The 18,969-nt window shown below is 46.9% G+C and overlaps 1 protein-coding gene across 1 annotated transcript in view; it reads left to right on the plus strand.

Annotated features, from left to right (window-relative positions):
* The window catches only part of LOC144809431 (uncharacterized), a 255,275-nt gene that overhangs the window by 147,108 nt on the left and 89,198 nt on the right, over nucleotides 1–18,969 (plus strand). The window contains 3 exon segments of the mRNA XM_078673717.1: nucleotides 3,722–3,792; nucleotides 4,337–4,390; nucleotides 4,886–7,820. Coding sequence (XP_078529843.1) covers nucleotides 6,009–7,820 — 1,812 coding nt within the window. The 5' untranslated portion in view covers nucleotides 3,722–3,792; nucleotides 4,337–4,390; nucleotides 4,886–6,008.

The raw sequence follows: 18,969 nt of genomic DNA on the forward strand, positions 1-18,969 counted from the left end.
ACAGAGCCCTCGTCGGTGCTCCTCTTCTGCAGTAACTTTGATTACAAGCCATCGTCGGTGCTCCTTTTTTGCAGTAACTTTGATTACAAGCACTTGTCAATACTCCACTTCTGCAGTAACTTTGAGGATCGAGCCCTCGTCTGTGCTCCACTTCTGCAGTAACTTTGAGGACCGATCCCTTGTTGGTGCTCCACTTCTGCAGTAACTTTGATTACAAGCCCTCTTCTGTGCTCCACTTCTGCAGTAACCTTGAGAACCGAGCTTCATCTGCGCTCCACTTTTGAAGTAACTTTGAGGAACGAACCCTCGTTGGGGCTCCTCTTCTGCAGTAACTTTGATTACAAGCCCTCGTCGGTGCTCCACTTCTGCAGTAACTTTGAGGATCGGGCACTCGTCTGTGCTCCACGTCTGCAGTAACTTTGAGGACCGAGCCCTTGTTGGTGCTCCACTTCTGCAGTAACTTTGAGGACCAAGCCCTCAATGGTGCTCCACTTCTGCAGTAACTTTGAGGACCGAACCCTTGTCTGTTCTCCACTTCGGCAGTACCGTTGAAGTACGAACCCTTGTCTGTTCTATACTTCGGCAGTACCGTTGAAGTTCAAACCCTTGTTGGTAAACCACTTCTGTAGTAACTTTGAGGATGAAGCCCTTGTCAGAACTCCACTCCTGCAGTAACTTTGCAGGCCGAGCCCTCGCCTGTGCTCAACTTCTGCAGTAACTTTGAGGACCGAGCCCTCGTCGGTGCTCCCCTTCTGCAGTACCTTTGAGAACCAAACCCTTGTTGGTGCTCCATTTTTGTAGTAACTTTGAGGACCGAGCCCTCGCCGTTTCTCCTCTTCTGCAGTAACTTTGATTACGAGCCCTCTTCTATGCTCCACTTATGCAGTAACTTTGAGAATCGAGCTTCATCTCTGCTCCAATTTTGCAGTAACTTTGAGGAACGAGCCCTCTCGGTGCTCTTCTTCTGCAGTAACTTTGAATACAAACCCTCGTCGGTGCTCCACTTCTGCAGTAACTTTGAGGATCGAGCCCTCGTTTGTGCTCCACTTCTGCAGTAACGTTGAGGACCGAGCCCTTGTTGGTGCTCCACTTCTGCAGTAACTTTGAGGACCAAGCCCTCGTTGGTGGTCCACTTCTGCAGTACCTTTGAGGACCGAGCCTTCGTCGGTGCTCCTCTTCTGCAGTAACTTTTATTACAAGCCCTCGTTGGTACTCCTGTTTTGCAGTAACTTTGATTACAAGCACTCATCAATACTCCACTTCTGCAGTAACTTTGAGGATCGAGCCGTCGTCTGTGCTCCACTTCTGCAGTTACTTTGAGGACCGAGCCCTCGCTGTTGCTCTTCTTCTGCAGTAACTTTGATTACAAGCCCTCGTCGGTGCTCCACTTCTGCAGTAACTTTGAGGATCGAGCCCTCGTCTGTGCTCCACTTCTGCAGTAACTTTGAGGACCGAGCCCTAGTTTGTGCTCACTTATGCAGTAACTTTGAGGACCGAACCCTTGTCTGTGCTCCACTTCTGCAGTACCGTTGAAGTTCGAACCCTTGTTGGTAAAGCACTTCTGTAGTAACTTTGAGGATCAAGCCCTTGTCAGTGCTCCACTCCTGCAGTAACTTTGCAGACCGAGCCCTCGCCTGTGTTCTACTTCTGCAGTAACTTTGAGAACCAAGCTTCATCTGTCTGGGTAGAAATTACTGGAACACCATGTGCAAAGGGCACATCTTTAGTCCTTTTAATCATTCAATCCTGCCCCCAATCCCTTCCATTCCAGGGGCTAAGGCACCGCAAGACATAGTGAGTGTAGCCTGTCTCATTGCAGGAAGGATCACTATGGAACCCTTAAACCTTTTTTAAAATAACCTTTAGAAACTTTAAAAAACTCACAATCTGGCTCCAACCTTTTCTGATGGGTTCAAACAGCAAGAAAGTTTAGTCTCTCTGCAAAGAACACATGCTGGTGCCAATGTGGGGGCTTCAGGATTCTGAAAACATTCTGTAACCGTGAGGCGAAGCTCGAATAGCACTCTACATAGAATTAAACAGAAGCATGCATACCATCGACTCAACTTCACAATTTATACTACTAACACCCCTCACCTTTGCACGACTGACCCTCAGGAACTGTTAGCAAAACCTCAAAGATTAACATGAGGGCAGTGAGTTTTACAAACAAACAATCTTTTTCACGCTTCCCCGCCCAGCCGTTTCAATAAATGGCACTTGCGGCACTGGCAACAACAGCCCCATGTGAGCCAAACAAAATAAACCTCAACAAAAGGTCACCCCCAAATAAGAATTCTCACCCTGTGTTGACCAACCATTGTAAGCCTTGCCCACTCATGAAGAAAGTGCCATAACGCTAAGGAAACTGTGCTCCTGACACAAGGGAGAAAGCACAACATGTGACATGGAAACAAACTCCAGCTCTAAGCCCATAACTACCACAGTAATCCAGTGCCAGCACCCAGTCACTTCTCTGTGGCCTTGCAGGCTGTGTCTCTCCCTACCCCCATCTCCGAAGAAGCCGAGCTCTCCAGAGATTGATGGGGGATGATGAGGAGGACCGAAGCAGAAGCACAGATCTGCCTGCAAAAACACACCGAGCAGCGGCAGTCTTCGTCCCATCGTTCTGCCTGCACAGCCCCAGTTACACAACAAGTAAGGTAAAGATGGGACCGACCCATAACCCCTGGACTTGCACAGTTCACTCAGGTGCTGGCTGCCCCCTTCTTTGGCTTAGTCTGGATATTGCAAGGCGGGAAGAGGACGCTCAAGGGGTGAATCATTCTTTGACTGTGAACTCTGAGGCATGTGATCCCGAATGGGCTTTATGGTTGGCTGGGGTGGTCAGCAAGAGGTAGGGGGCGCCCACGCACTAGCAGGCTTCCAGGGCTGTCTGGCTTGAACATCCTGCACTTCAGCTCTAGTCCTCCCTTGCCTTCCCCTCTCATTTGGAAAAGGAGCCCTTTCGCTTATTGGCAGAGGGTGTGGAGGTCACATTACTGTGTTCTGTCATCACAAACTCCCACCCTGATACAGAACTGGAGTGGTATTGTCGTCTGTCCTGCTTTTCTCTAATTAATCCATATATTACGGAGAGGCAGGGGAAAGAGGAAGGCTGTGTATAAAGATATTGTAATGTTAAGAGCAGCAGGCCTGTATCAGGTTTTATAGGTTATAGGGTACTGCTGCTCCATTGTGAACAATGGAAATCTCAACATTCCAATGTTCTAAGCTTTGTCCTTAGGTTTGGGTCCAAATTCCAGCACTTTGGGTCGCCGTCTTGTGGGGCTCACAAGATCCCGACACCGACCCCGACATCATCCCTTTAGATAATTTATAAATAAAATTGCCAACATATTGATGCCTTGTTGCTTCCATTTCTCAACATTCCCACACTGCATCAGCTTGAACTTGAATTGCTGTTGCTCAGACAGCATGTCTTCTATAAATCTAAGAGTCTGGTTGACTGATTTCTGAAGGGTGTTCACAATTATGTGCTAGGACTTTACCATGCCGTTTGTGAACCAGATTGTTTTGCTTTGCAAGTTTCATGGTCTGTAAATGGAAAGATGGGAGTTATCAAGAAGGGACTGTGTTGTTGGGGACTGTGGGTGCATAAGAGTTCATTTTGTTTTGTTAGTTCAGGACGGTAATTTTAATGATGGGATAAAGTGCGTTTGTCGTCTGATGTAAAACCTTCTCTTTGCTTCCTTTCAAGGTTTTCTGGGGTTATCAGACCGTGCTGTGAGGCGCGGATGACACCATTGGAGGAAGGAAAAAAACTGTCAGGTAATGTTTCCTAGCACTCCAAGTTTACTTTTTCGCCTGTTTCTTCTTTCTCTTTTCCCTCCCTAGATCTCAGTTTATTTATGTCTCTTCAACATTTGCCTCCCTCTGTGCTCTATTCTTGTTGCTATAAGACTTCTGATAATAACCCGATGGAGCTACATTCCTCCTGCAACATGTTGTGGGCCTCGTGCCGCTCATGTTCCTTTTCAGGTTGGACTGCACTAGGCCGTGAGCACTCGCCTCCTGTTTTGCCCAGCCGTTCCTCTACTATTGGTGCATTTGTCTCCTGCTCTACACCATATGATACTATCCTCCCTCTGTCCGTTAATTCTGCATCTTTTTTCTCTGGAACTGCCTTCCACCTCCTTATGTCCTCCCATTCTGCCCTTTTCTGTCTTCTCTGCCACTTCAGAGATTGTGTTGGGTATCTGTGGTGAGATTGGAAGATAGCCTTTTTTTTCTCTTTCCTCTGTTTCTTTTGTGTTTGTCTTTTCCTCGCCCTTTTCTGGTTTCCTTTACTGTTGTGATGTTTTTCCTTTGTCAGATGTTGCAGTGCCCGGGTTCTGTTGGAGGAGTGTGATGATTTCCAGGCCACAAAGTAAGTCCTTATCATCCCCATAAATTGTAATGATAAATTTTACTTAGCTAACTGGACACGGCCTCAGTCTATGGTGGCATTTGAAGCAGAGGCTACAACAAGGCCAATTTCTTTGTTCAATAAAATGTATTTTCCTAGATCACTGGAAAAAAGATTAGATGGACACTCAAAGTGTGCAGCGGAGTAAATAACATCTGATAATTCATTAAAAGTATTACAAATATGATGGCTGCATCTGAGAATCTGTGTCAGGATATATGTCTTACTTGTGATTTTTTTCTTAAATATTCACTTGTTTAGCTTTCACAACCTTGAATTCTAGTGGTTCCAAGCTCCCTTTCTACACAGCGTCACAGAGCTGTTTCACCAGGATGAGAAATGCAACTCAAACTGATTACCAATCTTGTTTCTGTAAATGCTTTGTTTCTTCAAAGTATAAGGTCATAAATATGTTTTATTTATGTTCATTTCCAATCTCCTACTCCATTTCTATAGGTGACCGAAGCATGAACAGAAAAAAGAAGGTTTTAATTTAGCCAAACACAACGAAAGGAATTATTTTAAGCAAAGTTAAAACATTCTCGAGTTTTAAAGAAGAAACATATTTTATGTGCCAGGAATGGTGATGAATTTGGAGACTATTTAAAGAAAAATGACGATAAATGTTTACGCAGAGTCACTTTCTGAGATTGAGGAACCTCTGAAATATGAATTGAACTCAAGTGTAAATTGAAAGTCTGCATCTAATAATTGTAAGAATATTTTGACTTAAAAGAAACATTTCAAGATTGGTTGAACAAAGAACATTGGCAGCAGTTGATACCCACGCAGTGTACTTGAGAATAATCAGTGTTGTAAATTCTGTCTGATGGTTTATGAGAAATGCCCTGGAGACCCAAACTCATCCTAAAAAACAGTATCTGCGAACGTGATGTGACAGAATTGTCAGAAAGACTGATAACCGCCGTTTAAAAGAGCAAGCTTTTGTCTACGTTTCAAGTGATTTATAGCAAGAAGATGCTGTTTGAAAAAAACAAATAGTAAATAATCTTCCTCAGGTGTCATTACAGCAAAGACGCTGGATTAGCCTTTCCAATATCTGAGTAGTTTAAAAGTGTCCCGGACCGCTAAAGTCGATCATGTACCTGCCTTAGACTTAGAGCAACAAAGCATGTACTTGCACAAAATTCAAAAGAGGCCAGTGCTATGTATTACTAATTCATAAAACCTCCCTGGCATGCCCTAATCACCTGTCATTACTTGTATGAACAAATATACTTAAATAGCAAACACTAAACCCCAAAGATCTTATCAGGGCTCTTAAAACTCCTAAATTGCATCTGATAAACTGGAGTCACAAAATCAGTTATACTCAACTTGAAAGAACTCACCAGGGAACAAAGTGGAGAAAATGAATCCATCTTACTAAATACAAGGGGCTCCTCAATGAAAGTTTATAAAACAGGCTTGACAGGCTGTCTTTAAAAGTAGGAAAATAGTCTCCAGATTAAAGCTATAATTAGCTCAATACAAATATTAAGAAGAGCTTCTGCAGTTTACTTTAGAAGTTAATGTGGAGTATAACATAAACGAGTACAGACTTTGGATCAGTCTTAACATGGCCGGTGTCCAGGAGCAAACCCAACACAGAGATTCCCATAACTCGAATAAGAGTAATGAATGTGAGAACAGCTTTAGTTATCAATCCCACCCCACTAAACACGAGAGAACTCACACTGGAAAAAAACCTTATCAGTGTCCAGAATGCCAGAAATGCTTCACTCACAAATCCTCTCTAATTTTACATGTGAGATTCCACACTGGGCACAAACCTCATCAGTGTTCAGAGTGCCAGAAATGTTTCAAGTGGAAATCATGTCTTATTCAACATGAGCACATTCACACTGGGCTAAAGCGGTATCAGTGCACTGAATGCCAGAAAAACTTCAGTCTGAAAGGTCATCTCACTCAACATGAGAGAACACACACTGGGCTAAAACCTTATCAGTGCACGGAATGCCAGAAAAGCTTCAGTGTGAAAGGTAATCTCACTCAACATGAGAGAACACATACTGGGTACAAACCTTATCAGTGCTCAGAGTGCCAAAAAACCTTCAGTCATAAGGCCAGTCTCATTTATCATGAGAAAATCCATACTGGGCTAAATCCTTATCAGTGCTCAGAGTGCAAGAAAAGCTTCAGGCGGAAATCATGTCTCAATCAACATGAGCGAACACACACTGGGCTAAAACCTTATCAGTGCTCTGAATGCCAGAAAAGATTTAGTCTGAAAGACTGTCTCATTCAACATGAGAGAACACACACTGGGCTAAAACCTTATCAGTGCACTGAATGCCAGAAAAGCTTCAGTAGCAATAGTAATCTCACTCAACATAAGATAACACACACTGGGTACAAACCTTATCAGTGCTCAGAGTGCCAAAAAAGTTTCAGTTGTAAGATCAGTCTCATTCGACATGAGAGAACTCACACTGGGAAAAAACCTTACCAGTGCTCAGAGTGCCAGAAAAGCTTTATCTGGAAATCTAGGCTTGCTCAACATGAGAGAACACACACTGGTGAAAGACCTTATCAGTGCTCAGAATGCGAGAAAAGCTTCAGTCAGAAAGGTAATCTCACTGAACATAAGATAACACACACTGGGTACAAACCTTACCAGTGCTCAAAGTGCCCAAAAAGTTTCAGTTGTAAGGCCAGTCTCATTAAACATGAGGGACTCTACACTGGGCAAAATCCTTATCAGCGCACTGAATGCCAGAAAAGCTTGAGTCAGAAAGGTAATCTCACTGAACATAAGATATCACACACTGGGTATAAACCTTATCAGTGCTCAAAGTGCCAACAAAGTTTCAGTTGTAAGGCCAGTCTCATTAGACACGAGAGAATCCACACTGGGCAAAAACCTTATCAGTGCTCTGAATGCCAGAAAAGCTTCAGTCAGAAAAGTAATCTTTCTAAACATAAGCTAACTCACACTGGGTACAAACCGTATCAGTGCTCAAAGTGCCAAAAAAGCTTTGTTTGTAAGGTCTATCTCATTCAACACCAGAGAATCCACACTGGGGCAAAACCTTATCAGTGCGCTGAATGCCAGAAAAGCTTCAGCTGGAAATCTAGTTTTGCTCAACATGCAAGAACTCACACTGGTGAAAGACCTTATCAGTGCTGTGAATGCCAGAAAAGCTTCAGTCAGAAATGTAATCTTACTCAACATAAGAAAACACACACTGGGGCCAAACCTTATCAGTGCTCAGAGTGCCAAAAAAGCTTTGTTTTTAAGGACTATCTCATTCAACACCAGAGAATCCACACTGGGGAAAAACCTTATCAGTGGTCTGAATGCCAGGAAAGCTTAAGCCAAAAATCTGCTCTTGTTCAACATGAAATAACTAATACTGGACAAAACCTTGTTATTGCTCTAAATGCCAGGGAGGTGTCTGCTGGAGATTGTTTGATACAACATGAGAGAACCCACAACAAGAACGAAAATTATCAGTGCTCTACATGAGAGAGACGATGTGGGAGAGTAAATTGGTGCTCAGTGTCAACCCTGGGGAGGAGGTTTCAGTATCGCAGAACATTCCCATGAAGCAGCCACAGAGACATCAATCAGTTGTTGTCCAACAAACTGTCTACTGATAAAAGCACACATCGAGGGATGGAAACGCTTGAAGTTCGAGGCATGTGGGCTGCTGAATTCATATCTATAGCATAGATCGCCGCCTAGTGTTGGGTCCGGATGATTGCACATTGCTGTCCTGGAAGAGTCTTCGAAGTATCACGAGATAGGTGGCTCCTCCCCTGGACTACAGTGCGCATGGGCATCGACTCCATCCCCAGATTGTTTTTTTCCGCCATTGGGTTCGGATGCATATTTTATCACTCAAGTTCGGAATAGATATAAACTTTCCTTAAGGCCCGAAGGCCTTTTCCTATAGCGTCGGTATTGTCTTGCATTCGGTGCCCAGTTCTGTTCCGGCTCAGTTCCCGAGTCGGACTTCCAGAGGAGTCACGTGGCTCTTCGGTGCTCGAGGTCCAGTCAACGCAACCAGACTTATTCGACGACATCATGGAACGGAGCCCGTTCAAGAGATGTCCCGTGTGCAACTCGAAGTATCCCCACATCGATGTCCACCCGGTGTGCAACAAGTGCCTGTCGCCGGATCACGATGAAGCCAACTGTATGGCTTGTTCCCGTTTTCGCTCCAAGAAGACGATTCGACTTCGGCGCGTGGCGCGCCAGGGGCCCAGCAGACGGCCCTTGCCCCGGTGAACATTTTTGAAGGGGATGAAGCAGACGAGCAGGAAGATCGAGAGCCGATTTCGAATCCAGCGGTAGAGATCGACTCCGACTACGACGCAGACGTCGAAATGCTCGACACAGAAGACGTCGTCGACGAGGTAGGAGACGACAATGAGGCCTATGGGGCCACGAAGATAGTTCAGGTGAAGAGCTATGCCCCGTTCGAACAATAACTAAGGCTCAGACCCAAGATCTTGCACCTGGATCCACGGTCTCGCCTACGGGCCCGGCTACGGACACTTCTACGGAGCCGCCATTGGTCAAATCGAAACCGAAAGTGAAAGCTTCGGTCTCGGCAAAACCGAAAGTAATAGAGACGCCGTCGAAACAGAAGACGTCTGTCGCTCTGGTCGCCTCCTCGTCTTCAGACATGTCGGGGCAGCCGAAGCCGAAGAAGGTTGACGATCCGGTGAAGTCGCTCAAGGGCGGCGAGCCGAAGTCGCTCAAGGGCGTCGAGCCGAAGTCGCTCAAGGGCGTCGAGCCGAAGACCGGGGCACCAAAACCGATTGTCAAGGCCGCCGACCCGAAACCGTCGGCGCCGAAGGCCGTCGACACGGACAGAGGACACGGCGCTCCGAAAGCTGTCGATCCTGCTCATCGGCCGGAAAAGGACTAAAGTACTGTTACACTCGAGTCAGCACATGCTGGCGGACCGAGAACGCCTGTCGGGTCGACGAAACCGTCCGCATCCTTCACGAAGCAGGTGTCGGACTCGTTGCAACGCATCAGAAACAAGGCTTCCGCGGTCGATCCAAAGGATACTTCCACCCCGAAGCCCGCTGCCAAAACGCCAAAGTCGACGGCGCCGATCCAGTTCACGCTGCCGCCGAAAGTGGCGCCAAAGGCGTTCGCGCCCAGGACGGTCGACGACGCGCCGATGAAAGTGTCCACGGGGCCAAAGCCTCCTCAGGCCGTTGTGAGCACAAAACATCGACAACCCCTTCTGGAGGAGCAGTCGGAACAATTTATCGACGCCGACACCGGTAAACTTTCCTTCTACAAGCGAAAGATCACGCCGGCACAGCCTATGGAGTCCTACACAATTCCTTTGAAAAGGAAAAAGCCTTCTACGGATTCCCCAGTTCTAGTTGAACCTATTAATCCACGGGGTCAGAACATTGAACAGCCCTCACCCACTTACTCAGATGTGGAGGCTGGGGAAGGGGACAATGAGGAGTACAACTTCCCTGCAGATACTGATCCTGAGGATCACCATGACTCATGGGCAGATGCTGGAGACCCGGGGGATCCACAAACTGCCCCGGACACTCAAGTATATACTGTCAAAACCTCTCCTACTGAGGATTCTGCAGCATTTAATGCTCTAATTGAGAGGGCAGCTAAAAATCACGACGTCCAGCTGCATGCTGACCCTATTGAAGTGGACTTCCTGTTTGATACCTTTTCCACCTCTGAAAAGACTGTCAAGACTCTGCCAATGCTCAAGGGTGTTTTAAAACACGCTGCAGACATTTTTAAGGAACCCACACGTGCCAGGGTTATATACCCCAGAATTGAGAAGAAGTATAAGCCGGCACCTGGCGACCCTACCTACATCAAGGGCCAGTTGCCGTTGGACTCTCTAGTTATTTCTAATGCCCGGAAGAGGGCAAATTCACAAACTACTGGTGATGCTCCTCCCCCTGGCAAGGAATCTAAAGTGCTAGAAGCATCAGGGAAGAGGGTGGCGGCTCAAGCGGCCAATATCTGCCGTATTTCAAACACTCAGGCACTCTTGGCCAGATATGACAGGGCACACTATGATACACTTGAGACCCTGTTACAACACTTGCCAGATGAGTATAAAGAGGCAGCGGAGAGGCTCATTCAGGAAGGGAAGCTCATCTCAAATGCTTCTATTAAATGTGCACTGGACGCAGCAGACACCGCGGCCAGGGCCAGTAACACTAGTGTGATGTTGCGGCGTCAGGCCTGGCTCAGAATCTCCGGGTTCAAACCGGAAATCCAAACCACCATCCTCAATCAGCCTGTAAACCCTGATCACTTATTTGGAACTGAGGTGGATACCACCCTGGAAAAAATAAAGAAAGACACCGAGACTGCAAAGTCCATGGGGGCTCTCCAGTCCCAGCAGTTCAGGGGTAGTACTTTTCGTCGCTCAAGCAATAGAGGTGTTTCCAGAGGCCAGATGTCCCAGCAAACACAGTACACTAAAGGTGGGGCGCAGACCTCTTACAACAAGTGGAGTAGAGGCGGCTATCGTGGCAACAGCACCAAGGGCAGAGGTCGTGGAAACAACTACTCCCGATCCTCCGCCACCAACAAACAGTGACGCCTTGTCACTGCCCCCCGACCTTACAACACCTGTCGGGGGGAGACTCCAGCAGTTCCTGCCAGTCTGGAAATCCATCACCACAGACAGGTGGGTCAGAAAACTTATCCAGTATGGTTATTGTCTGGAGTTAACGTCCACTCCACCCAACATCCCACCAAGACACCGTCCTATGTCAACAGAGCATTTGCACTTATTGCAGCAAGAGGTGCTCGTCATGCTGCAAAAAGGGGCAATCGAGCTCGTGCCGGTGGAAGACAGAGGCTCAGGAGTGTACTCCCTGTACTTCTTAATCCCGAAAAAGGACGGGTCCCTCAGACCCATACTGGATCTCAGGCCCCTAAACCAGTACATTCTCTCAGAACACTTTCACATGCTCACGCTGCAGCAGGTTCTTCCGTTGCTCAATCAAGGGGATTTCCTCGCAACGTTAGATCTCAAGGACGCATATTTTCACATTCCACTACACCCATCACACAGAAAATACCTCAGATTCACCGTTCAGAATCAGCATTACCAATTCAATGGCCTCCCTTTCGGAGTGACCACAGCGCCGAGGGTGTTTACAAAATGCCTGGCGACGGTGGCAGCGCACCTCAGGAGACAGAACGTTCACGTCTACCCTTATCTGAACGACTGGCTTGTTCAAGCAAAGTCGGCCCAGCAGTGCGCTGCCAACATGTCCCACACCATTCACCTTCTTCACGATCTGGGATACTCACTGAATTATCCAAAGTCGCACCTTCAGCCAGCCCATGTGCGGCAGTATCTGGGCGCGACAATAGATACTCTGGCAGCCACAGCTCAGCCTAATTCTGTGAGGATCGACAGCATTCAGTCGCTGATCCAGAAATTCAGACCGCAACACTCGCTTCCAGCACGAGTGTTCATGCAGTTGATAGGCATGATGGCCTCCTGCATTTTCATAGTCCCGCACGCGAGATTACATATGCGTCCGCTTCAAGAGTGCTTGGCACGTCAGTGGAATCAGGCTCAGGGACAGTTGAACGACCTAGTGTTGGTGACCGGTCGGGCATACAACTCTCTGCATTGGTGGAATCCACACAACCTTTGCAAGGGCCGACCATTTCAGGAGCCTGTTCCACAGATCAACCTAACGACGGACGCATCTCTCCAGGGTTGGGGAGCTCATGTACTCCACTACACGGTGCAGGGACTATGGACAAGGCAGCAGAAGAAGATGCACATCAACCTCCTAGAGCTGATGGCAATCTTCATGGCAATGAAGGCATTCAAGGTACATCTATGCAACAAGGTCGTGTTGATCCGGACGGACAACATGACAGCAATGTACTACATTCAGAAGCAGGGAGGTACACACTCTCCGCAGTTGTCTCATCTTGCTCAGAGCATGTGGAAGTGGGCCATTCAGAGGAACATCTTCCTCATGGCGGAACACCTCCCGGGCAAGGACAATCAGATGGCGGACCTGCTCAGCAGGTACAGCCACCAAATGCACGAGTAGGAGATACATCCATCAGTACTCCGCCCGTACTTCCAGCAGTGGGGTCATCCAGAGATAGACCTGTTCGCCACAAGGGAAAACGCTAAATGCCAAAGCTTTGTCGCCAGGTTCCCGCACCCACAGTCGCAAGGCAATGCGATATGGATGAACTGGTCCTGCAAATTTGCGTACGCTTTTCCCCCCGCACCTCTAATACCTCTGGTGGCGCGAAAGCTAAAGCAACACTCGATGTCACTCATCCTGGTTGCTCCAACGTGGGCACGCCAACCATGGTACACCACGTTTCTAGAACTCTCCGTGGTACCACATCAAAGGCTGCACCTCACACCCAGACTTTTGACGCAGAGCCATGGCGACATTCAGCACCCAGATCCGCAACAGCTCAACCTGGCGATCTGGCTCCTGAGGTCTTAGAATTTGGCTACCTTAACTTGCCTCCCGACTGCATGGATATCATATGGGAGGCGAGAAAGCCCACCACCAGAGCATGCTATGCTGCAAAATGGAAGCGGTTTGTCATTTACTGTGCAGAACACAACATCAACCCGCTAGATGCATCTACTCGCAACATCATTTGTTATTTGTTACATCTTTACAAATGCAATCTAGCATATGCTTCCATTCGGATACACTTATCCGCCATAGCGGCTTATCTCCAAAACAGGCAGCATCTCTCAGTTTTCAGAGTGCCTGCCATTAAGGCTTTTCTAGAAGGACTGAAACGAGTCATTCCTCCCAGGACCCCGCCAGCTCCTGTATGGAACCTTAATGTGGTCCTCACAAGACTGTCGGTCCACCTTTTGAGCCTCTACATTCATGCGAGATTCAGTTCTTAACATGGAAAGTGACTTTCCTAATAGCCATTACGTCACTGCGACGTGTTAGTGAGCTCCAGGCGCTCACCGTACAAGAGCCATTCATACAGGTTCACTCCAACAGGGTGGTGCTGCGCACTAACCCTAAATTTCTTCCTAAGGTGGTTTCACAGTTCCATGTCAATCAGACTATTGAACTACCGGCGTTCTTTCAGAATCCAGAGACAGTGGCTGAAAGGATGCTCCACACTCTTGACGTTAAACGAGCTTTGATGTACTACATTGATAGGACCAAAGATTTTAGGAAGACGAACCAACTCTTTGTTGCCTTTTCTGCCCAACACAAAGGCAACCCCATTTCCAAAGCAGGTATGGCCAGGTGGATCGTTAAGTGTATTCAAATTTGCTATCAGAAGGCTAAGCGCACTTTAACGATCCCCCCAAGAGCCCACTCCACCCGCAAGTTGAGGGCCTCCATGGCTTTCCTTGGTAATATCCCTCTGGAAGACATTTGTAGAGCAGCCACATGGTCTACACCACACACATTTACTAAACACTACTGTGTAGATGTGCACTCCAAGCAGCAAGCAGCTGTAGGGCTGGCTGTTCTAAAAACACTTTTTCAAACGTCTGCAGCTGGCACAGGCGGCCGCCGATAATGGAGGGACTGCTATATATTCTATGCTATAGATATGAATTCAGCAGCCCACATGCCTCGAACTGAATATGCTACTTACCAGTATGCATCTGTTCTTGGCATGTAGGGCTGCTGACATTCATATCGCCCACCCTCCTCCCCGGCGCCTGTAGCGGCTGCAGAATTTACACTTACTCTTAGCATGGCCATCGCTCACACTGTTACACTCCATCTTCGCCACAATGGCTAAAACAATCTGGGGATGGAGTTGATGACCATGCGCACTGTAGTCCAGGGGAGGAGCCACCTATCTTGTGATACTTCGAAGACTCTTCCAGGACAACAATGTGCAATCATCCGGACCCAACACTAGGCGGCGATCTATGCTATAGAAATGAATGTCAGCAGCCCTACATGCCAAGAACAGATGCATACTGGTAAGTAGCATATTCATTACTTAGTAACTATTTCTGGCCTCATTCCATTCAGTGTGTTTTGCTTCCTATGTGTTAAGCCCTGGCTCCAACCCGCAAGGTCGAGTTGATTCTGAACTTTGACTTCTCTGAACTCTGACTTCTGCCACTATGATCATTAATTTAAGAAACTTCAAACTATTTCTTTTATAAATGAGCCTCACCAGGGAGCTGCAGCAGGAGTCCCTTTGTCATGGGTCTCTATGGGAACGACACTCTGTTGATGCCAGTGCCCCGTAGGGCTGGTCATTGAGAAAAACTAAAGGTGATGGAAGGACTGGTAGTTAATCTAGGCAACATCCCACCACATCTTTCTATAGTCTTTGTGCCACTACAGACTGGGCCAACCCTATGCAAACCATTCTTGGCCCCACCATAAATAGTCCTAAACACTTCTGTTCTGAGGGGACACAGCCTAGTATTATAATGATCCACTGTTATCATTTCCTTTTCGCTACAAGTAGAACCTGCTTCCTATCTGCTGAGAACTGTCTCACGAGCTTTAGAATCACATCAGATACCATCAAGAGAGTCTCACCGATAGTCAGGCCTATTCATGAACTACAATAGAACAACTAAAGTACTACAAAATGTGATTCGCAAACCTATGTGTGGACGTTCCGCGTCTCCCATCTTTTTCTGTGTTGAGTTGTCACTTGTCTGCCTAGTTTCCACACTTTAGTATACCTTTTAGTAGTAAATGTGGAAGGGACAGAGGGGAGTGGCTGTAAAATGGGAACTACATATAAATAAAGGGAAGAGGCTAAGGGAGGAGTTTAGGTAAGAACAAGCACTCGCCCACAAAGTAGTAAGCCCATTTCTATTTACAAGACACACTTCTAAAGTTACAACATTCCTAATGAACCTAAAACAGTCTTAAATGTACTCCAGCTCTGAGCTGAAGTAACTCCAAAAACACATGGCCATCCGCTGGAACTGCAACACCCTCCCTAAATAATACTGGAGGTAGAGACGTCAAATAAAATCCCATCGGAAATAATGGTACATTAAATATTGTAAACTAGTTAAAAATCAAAATAAATGTAATTTGATGGCAAAAAATAACTAAAAAGTAAGCATTTTATTATTTTAAAATGTTTTTGTAAATTTAAACGTGAATATAACATTCATTTTCAGTAACGTATACTTTATCTTTTTTGTCCTCATTCCACGGTCAGTCGCTGCCCAACTCTAGTTATCCTAGTCGACGGACTGAGATACTCCTTACTGTAGATACGACTGCTTGTCTTGCTGAATGGTATTATACACTAGACGGTCCGGCCTCAACTCAGCAAGGTTATGGTGGAATCATTGGACTAACAGGATTCTCTTGCCAGGTTACAAAAGGGGACCTATGCTTTTCTGGCTTCTTTATTGTTACACGCTAGGTCTAGTTGACTCATACGCCTTACTGACTTAATGTAATTCAGATGTCAGAACCAGAGAAATTTAGGGTTTGCACATTTCTGTTCTTGCAAGTAAGAACTACAGGCTCTTTTGGGGCTCATTGGGGTATTCATAGCCAATTCTACCCCAAGTGTCTTACCTTGACTTCACAGCCCGTGAGTACCTCTACATATCCACTTACTTTATTCCAGTAACGTTCCATCACTGGACAATCTATGAACTTATGCTTGTTGCCTGCTCCCATCATACAGCACCTCTTCCAACCTGGGGCCACTTTGGAGAACTTAGCCAGTCTGTGAGGTGCCCAATGGGCTCTATGGAGAGTGAAGAGATGGGTTTGCTTCAGCGGTACAGACTTTACTGTTTTATCAAGAAGATTTCTAGATACTTCCAGAGGTCTTCCACAGCCAGCTGCAACAGGTCTTTCTCCCATATTCAGTGTGGGTCTATATTCTTCTTGCCCCCTGCCACCACCATGCCCCAGTACCACAAAGATGCTTCCTTATTAATCCATTTATCCTAATTTTAAGAGTGTGCTCTATTTTTACTAGTCCCTGACCTGACCACCATGAACAAAGCTGCATATAGTTCCACTTGAAGATTTTCCTTCCCGTTAACAACTGGAAGGCCTACCATGCAATAGGGGTGTCACTCGACCTCAGATCCCCCAGGTACCAGGGTTTACCTTTTGTAGTAGGAGATTGAGTTTATTCCTCAAGCATTCAAGAGTCCCAAATGAGAGCTGAGTTTGTATAGCAGTGGATCCCAAGACTCTTCATTCAGTGCACCCAACCCTTGAGTGCTGCTAAAGGGACTTTCCTGCCTTACTTGATTAGAACATTTTGGATCTCCAATTATATACACATTTCTCAGCACTCACGGATGTCAACATAGCAGATTAAGCATGGCCAGCTGCGACTGATCTAGTGTCCTAGGTAAAGATCTAACCTTTCTAAACTGAAAGCATTGCAGTAGATCTGGAAATCTGGTAAAGCAAGCTGGGTGTGAAAATGGAGGAGCGAAGAGCGCCAAGTTGAAGGTTATGTGGAATAATAAGATGCACAGTCTTAGGGAGGGGAGAGGATGCAGATTAATTAATCCAAAAAATTAAGTGGACGGCAGCCTCTAACAGTTGATGGGCCAGGAAGAGATGAGTATCTGGCGAGAGAACGTTCTAGAGGAGAGCAATTTGATGCCTTAAGTGAGAAGTTGGCCTGGTATATGATGTCCACTAATCTAGTGGGCACCTTGCACCAGTCCAAACGACCCTTATTGATGGTGGTGGTAAAGTCAACCTTATAGAAAGCTATCCTAGTGATAGCTGTGGAAAGCAGCCTTCAGGCTAAGACTTAGAGGCGAGTTAAGCAAGTTGTTTTACCAATTATAATCTCTCGAATGATCAAATGAAAGCACACCACATAAGGTATATATCAAATAAATATGTATTTAATCTAAAATCAACCCCTCTGGTCTCTTTATGAAGTCAGAGGTAAAAGTACAATACAAGGAACTTAATTAGCATACAATAAGTTGCACAGTATATGCTATGCCCTAGGGGCCTCGCAAAACATATACTAAAATAGTGGTATAAGAACGACGTGAGAGTTAGAAAGCAGGCCTAGGGCCTGTGGAATCGCTGGGGCTACCTAGAACCACCAAAGGTTAGGATGTAGGAGGCCCACGGGAGACGCATGCAGTGTCTAAACACAGCCGCGAGTTACCATTGTCTTTCTATGGAGAACAAACACGTTACAATTTTACAGATTAAGGACACTTCTAGGTTAACTACGATGGAACCCTTTTAGACTAGAACACTTCGAGAGTCAAGACCCACGGGAGCACCGGAGTACTCGTGTTACCTCACCCAGGGAAGCCGGGTGCATAGGTGTCTTTTGGTGTCGGGTTTCGTCGTCAATTCCAATGGACAGCTGCGAAGAAGTGCTGCAGGCGACCAGAGGAAAAGTGTCCGCATGTATCCAAGGGTGGATCGAAGATCTGAAGAACCTGAAAGCAGAGGGGATAGAGTGAGTCTGGGTCACTAGCCAGTGACCAGGAAGGCGATGGGAAGATGCCAGCCAATGTTGGGTGCTTTAAGGTGAAAGAGGTGAAGCCACGTGGTCCAGGAGGCGTCGATGACGGCCAGGAGCTGGATTCAAGCTGTCCCACGAAGGATCTAGTTGACTGCGGTGTCGGAATCTGGATTGGACCCAACAAGCCTTGGTAAACGCAATCCACGCAGGATGGCGAGATTGGCTTTGGTGCAGACCAGGAAGGTCTGGGGACTTCTCCTTTGGAGAGAAGTGAGAGCACGTCTGGAGCAACCAGGAAAGCTCACAAAATCAAAGATGGTCCTTCGTGGGGGCTCACTAGCCAACAGACTAGGAACCGCAAAGGAGCCTCGAGCTGAAATGCACAAAGCGGGCCTCTGTGCTTCTCTGAAAAAGGTGCTCGGGGTAGGGGCTTCAAATACCCCAATGCACAACTTCGGGATACCTACGGAAGTAGGTACAGTTGCAAAAGTGCAGGATGTCCAGGAGTTCCGGTCCCACTACGGGTCTCAGCTTTGCTGGGAGCTCAGGTCAGCGTCAGAGATGTCTATAAGTCCGTGTCCTGTGTCGCAGATTCTTCAGGATCCTGCGGGAGCCTTGAAAATGCAGACCAGCAAAGATGCAGTTGGTGCCTGTTTGAACAGGGTGGTCACTCCTTGACCAAAAGGGAGATTTCTACCGTCTTCCAGTCGATATGGAATGTCAAAGGTCCAAGATATATGTTGCAGAGTTTCGTTCAGGGTAATCTAAAGTCCTAGGGACTGGGATACTATTCTTATAGCAAGATTAGAGGTGGGATAACTCTAAGGTCCCACCTATGGGAGGACCTGGGGAGGGGGTGGTTACAGCCCTTCCCCTTTGTCCAGTTTCACGCCAGAGCTGGGGCTCAGTGCCCCAGCAACCGGTTTGTACTGGGAAATGCATGGAGCACCTAGTGTACCCCAGGCAGTGTCTGAAAAGTATTCACTGAATGCAACCCACCCTGCCCCAATACACTAAAGCCTGTCTCGGGAGGTGCCAGCACCTCCCTGGACAGGAAACCTTTTGTCCAGGCCTCCCCTGCCGGAGTTTCGTCCAGCTGCAGGAGGTCAGACTC

The sequence above is a fragment of the Lissotriton helveticus genome, chromosome 1_1, assembly GCF_964261635.1.
Source record: "Lissotriton helveticus chromosome 1_1, aLisHel1.1, whole genome shotgun sequence".
Lineage (NCBI taxonomy): Eukaryota > Metazoa > Chordata > Amphibia > Caudata > Salamandridae > Lissotriton > Lissotriton helveticus.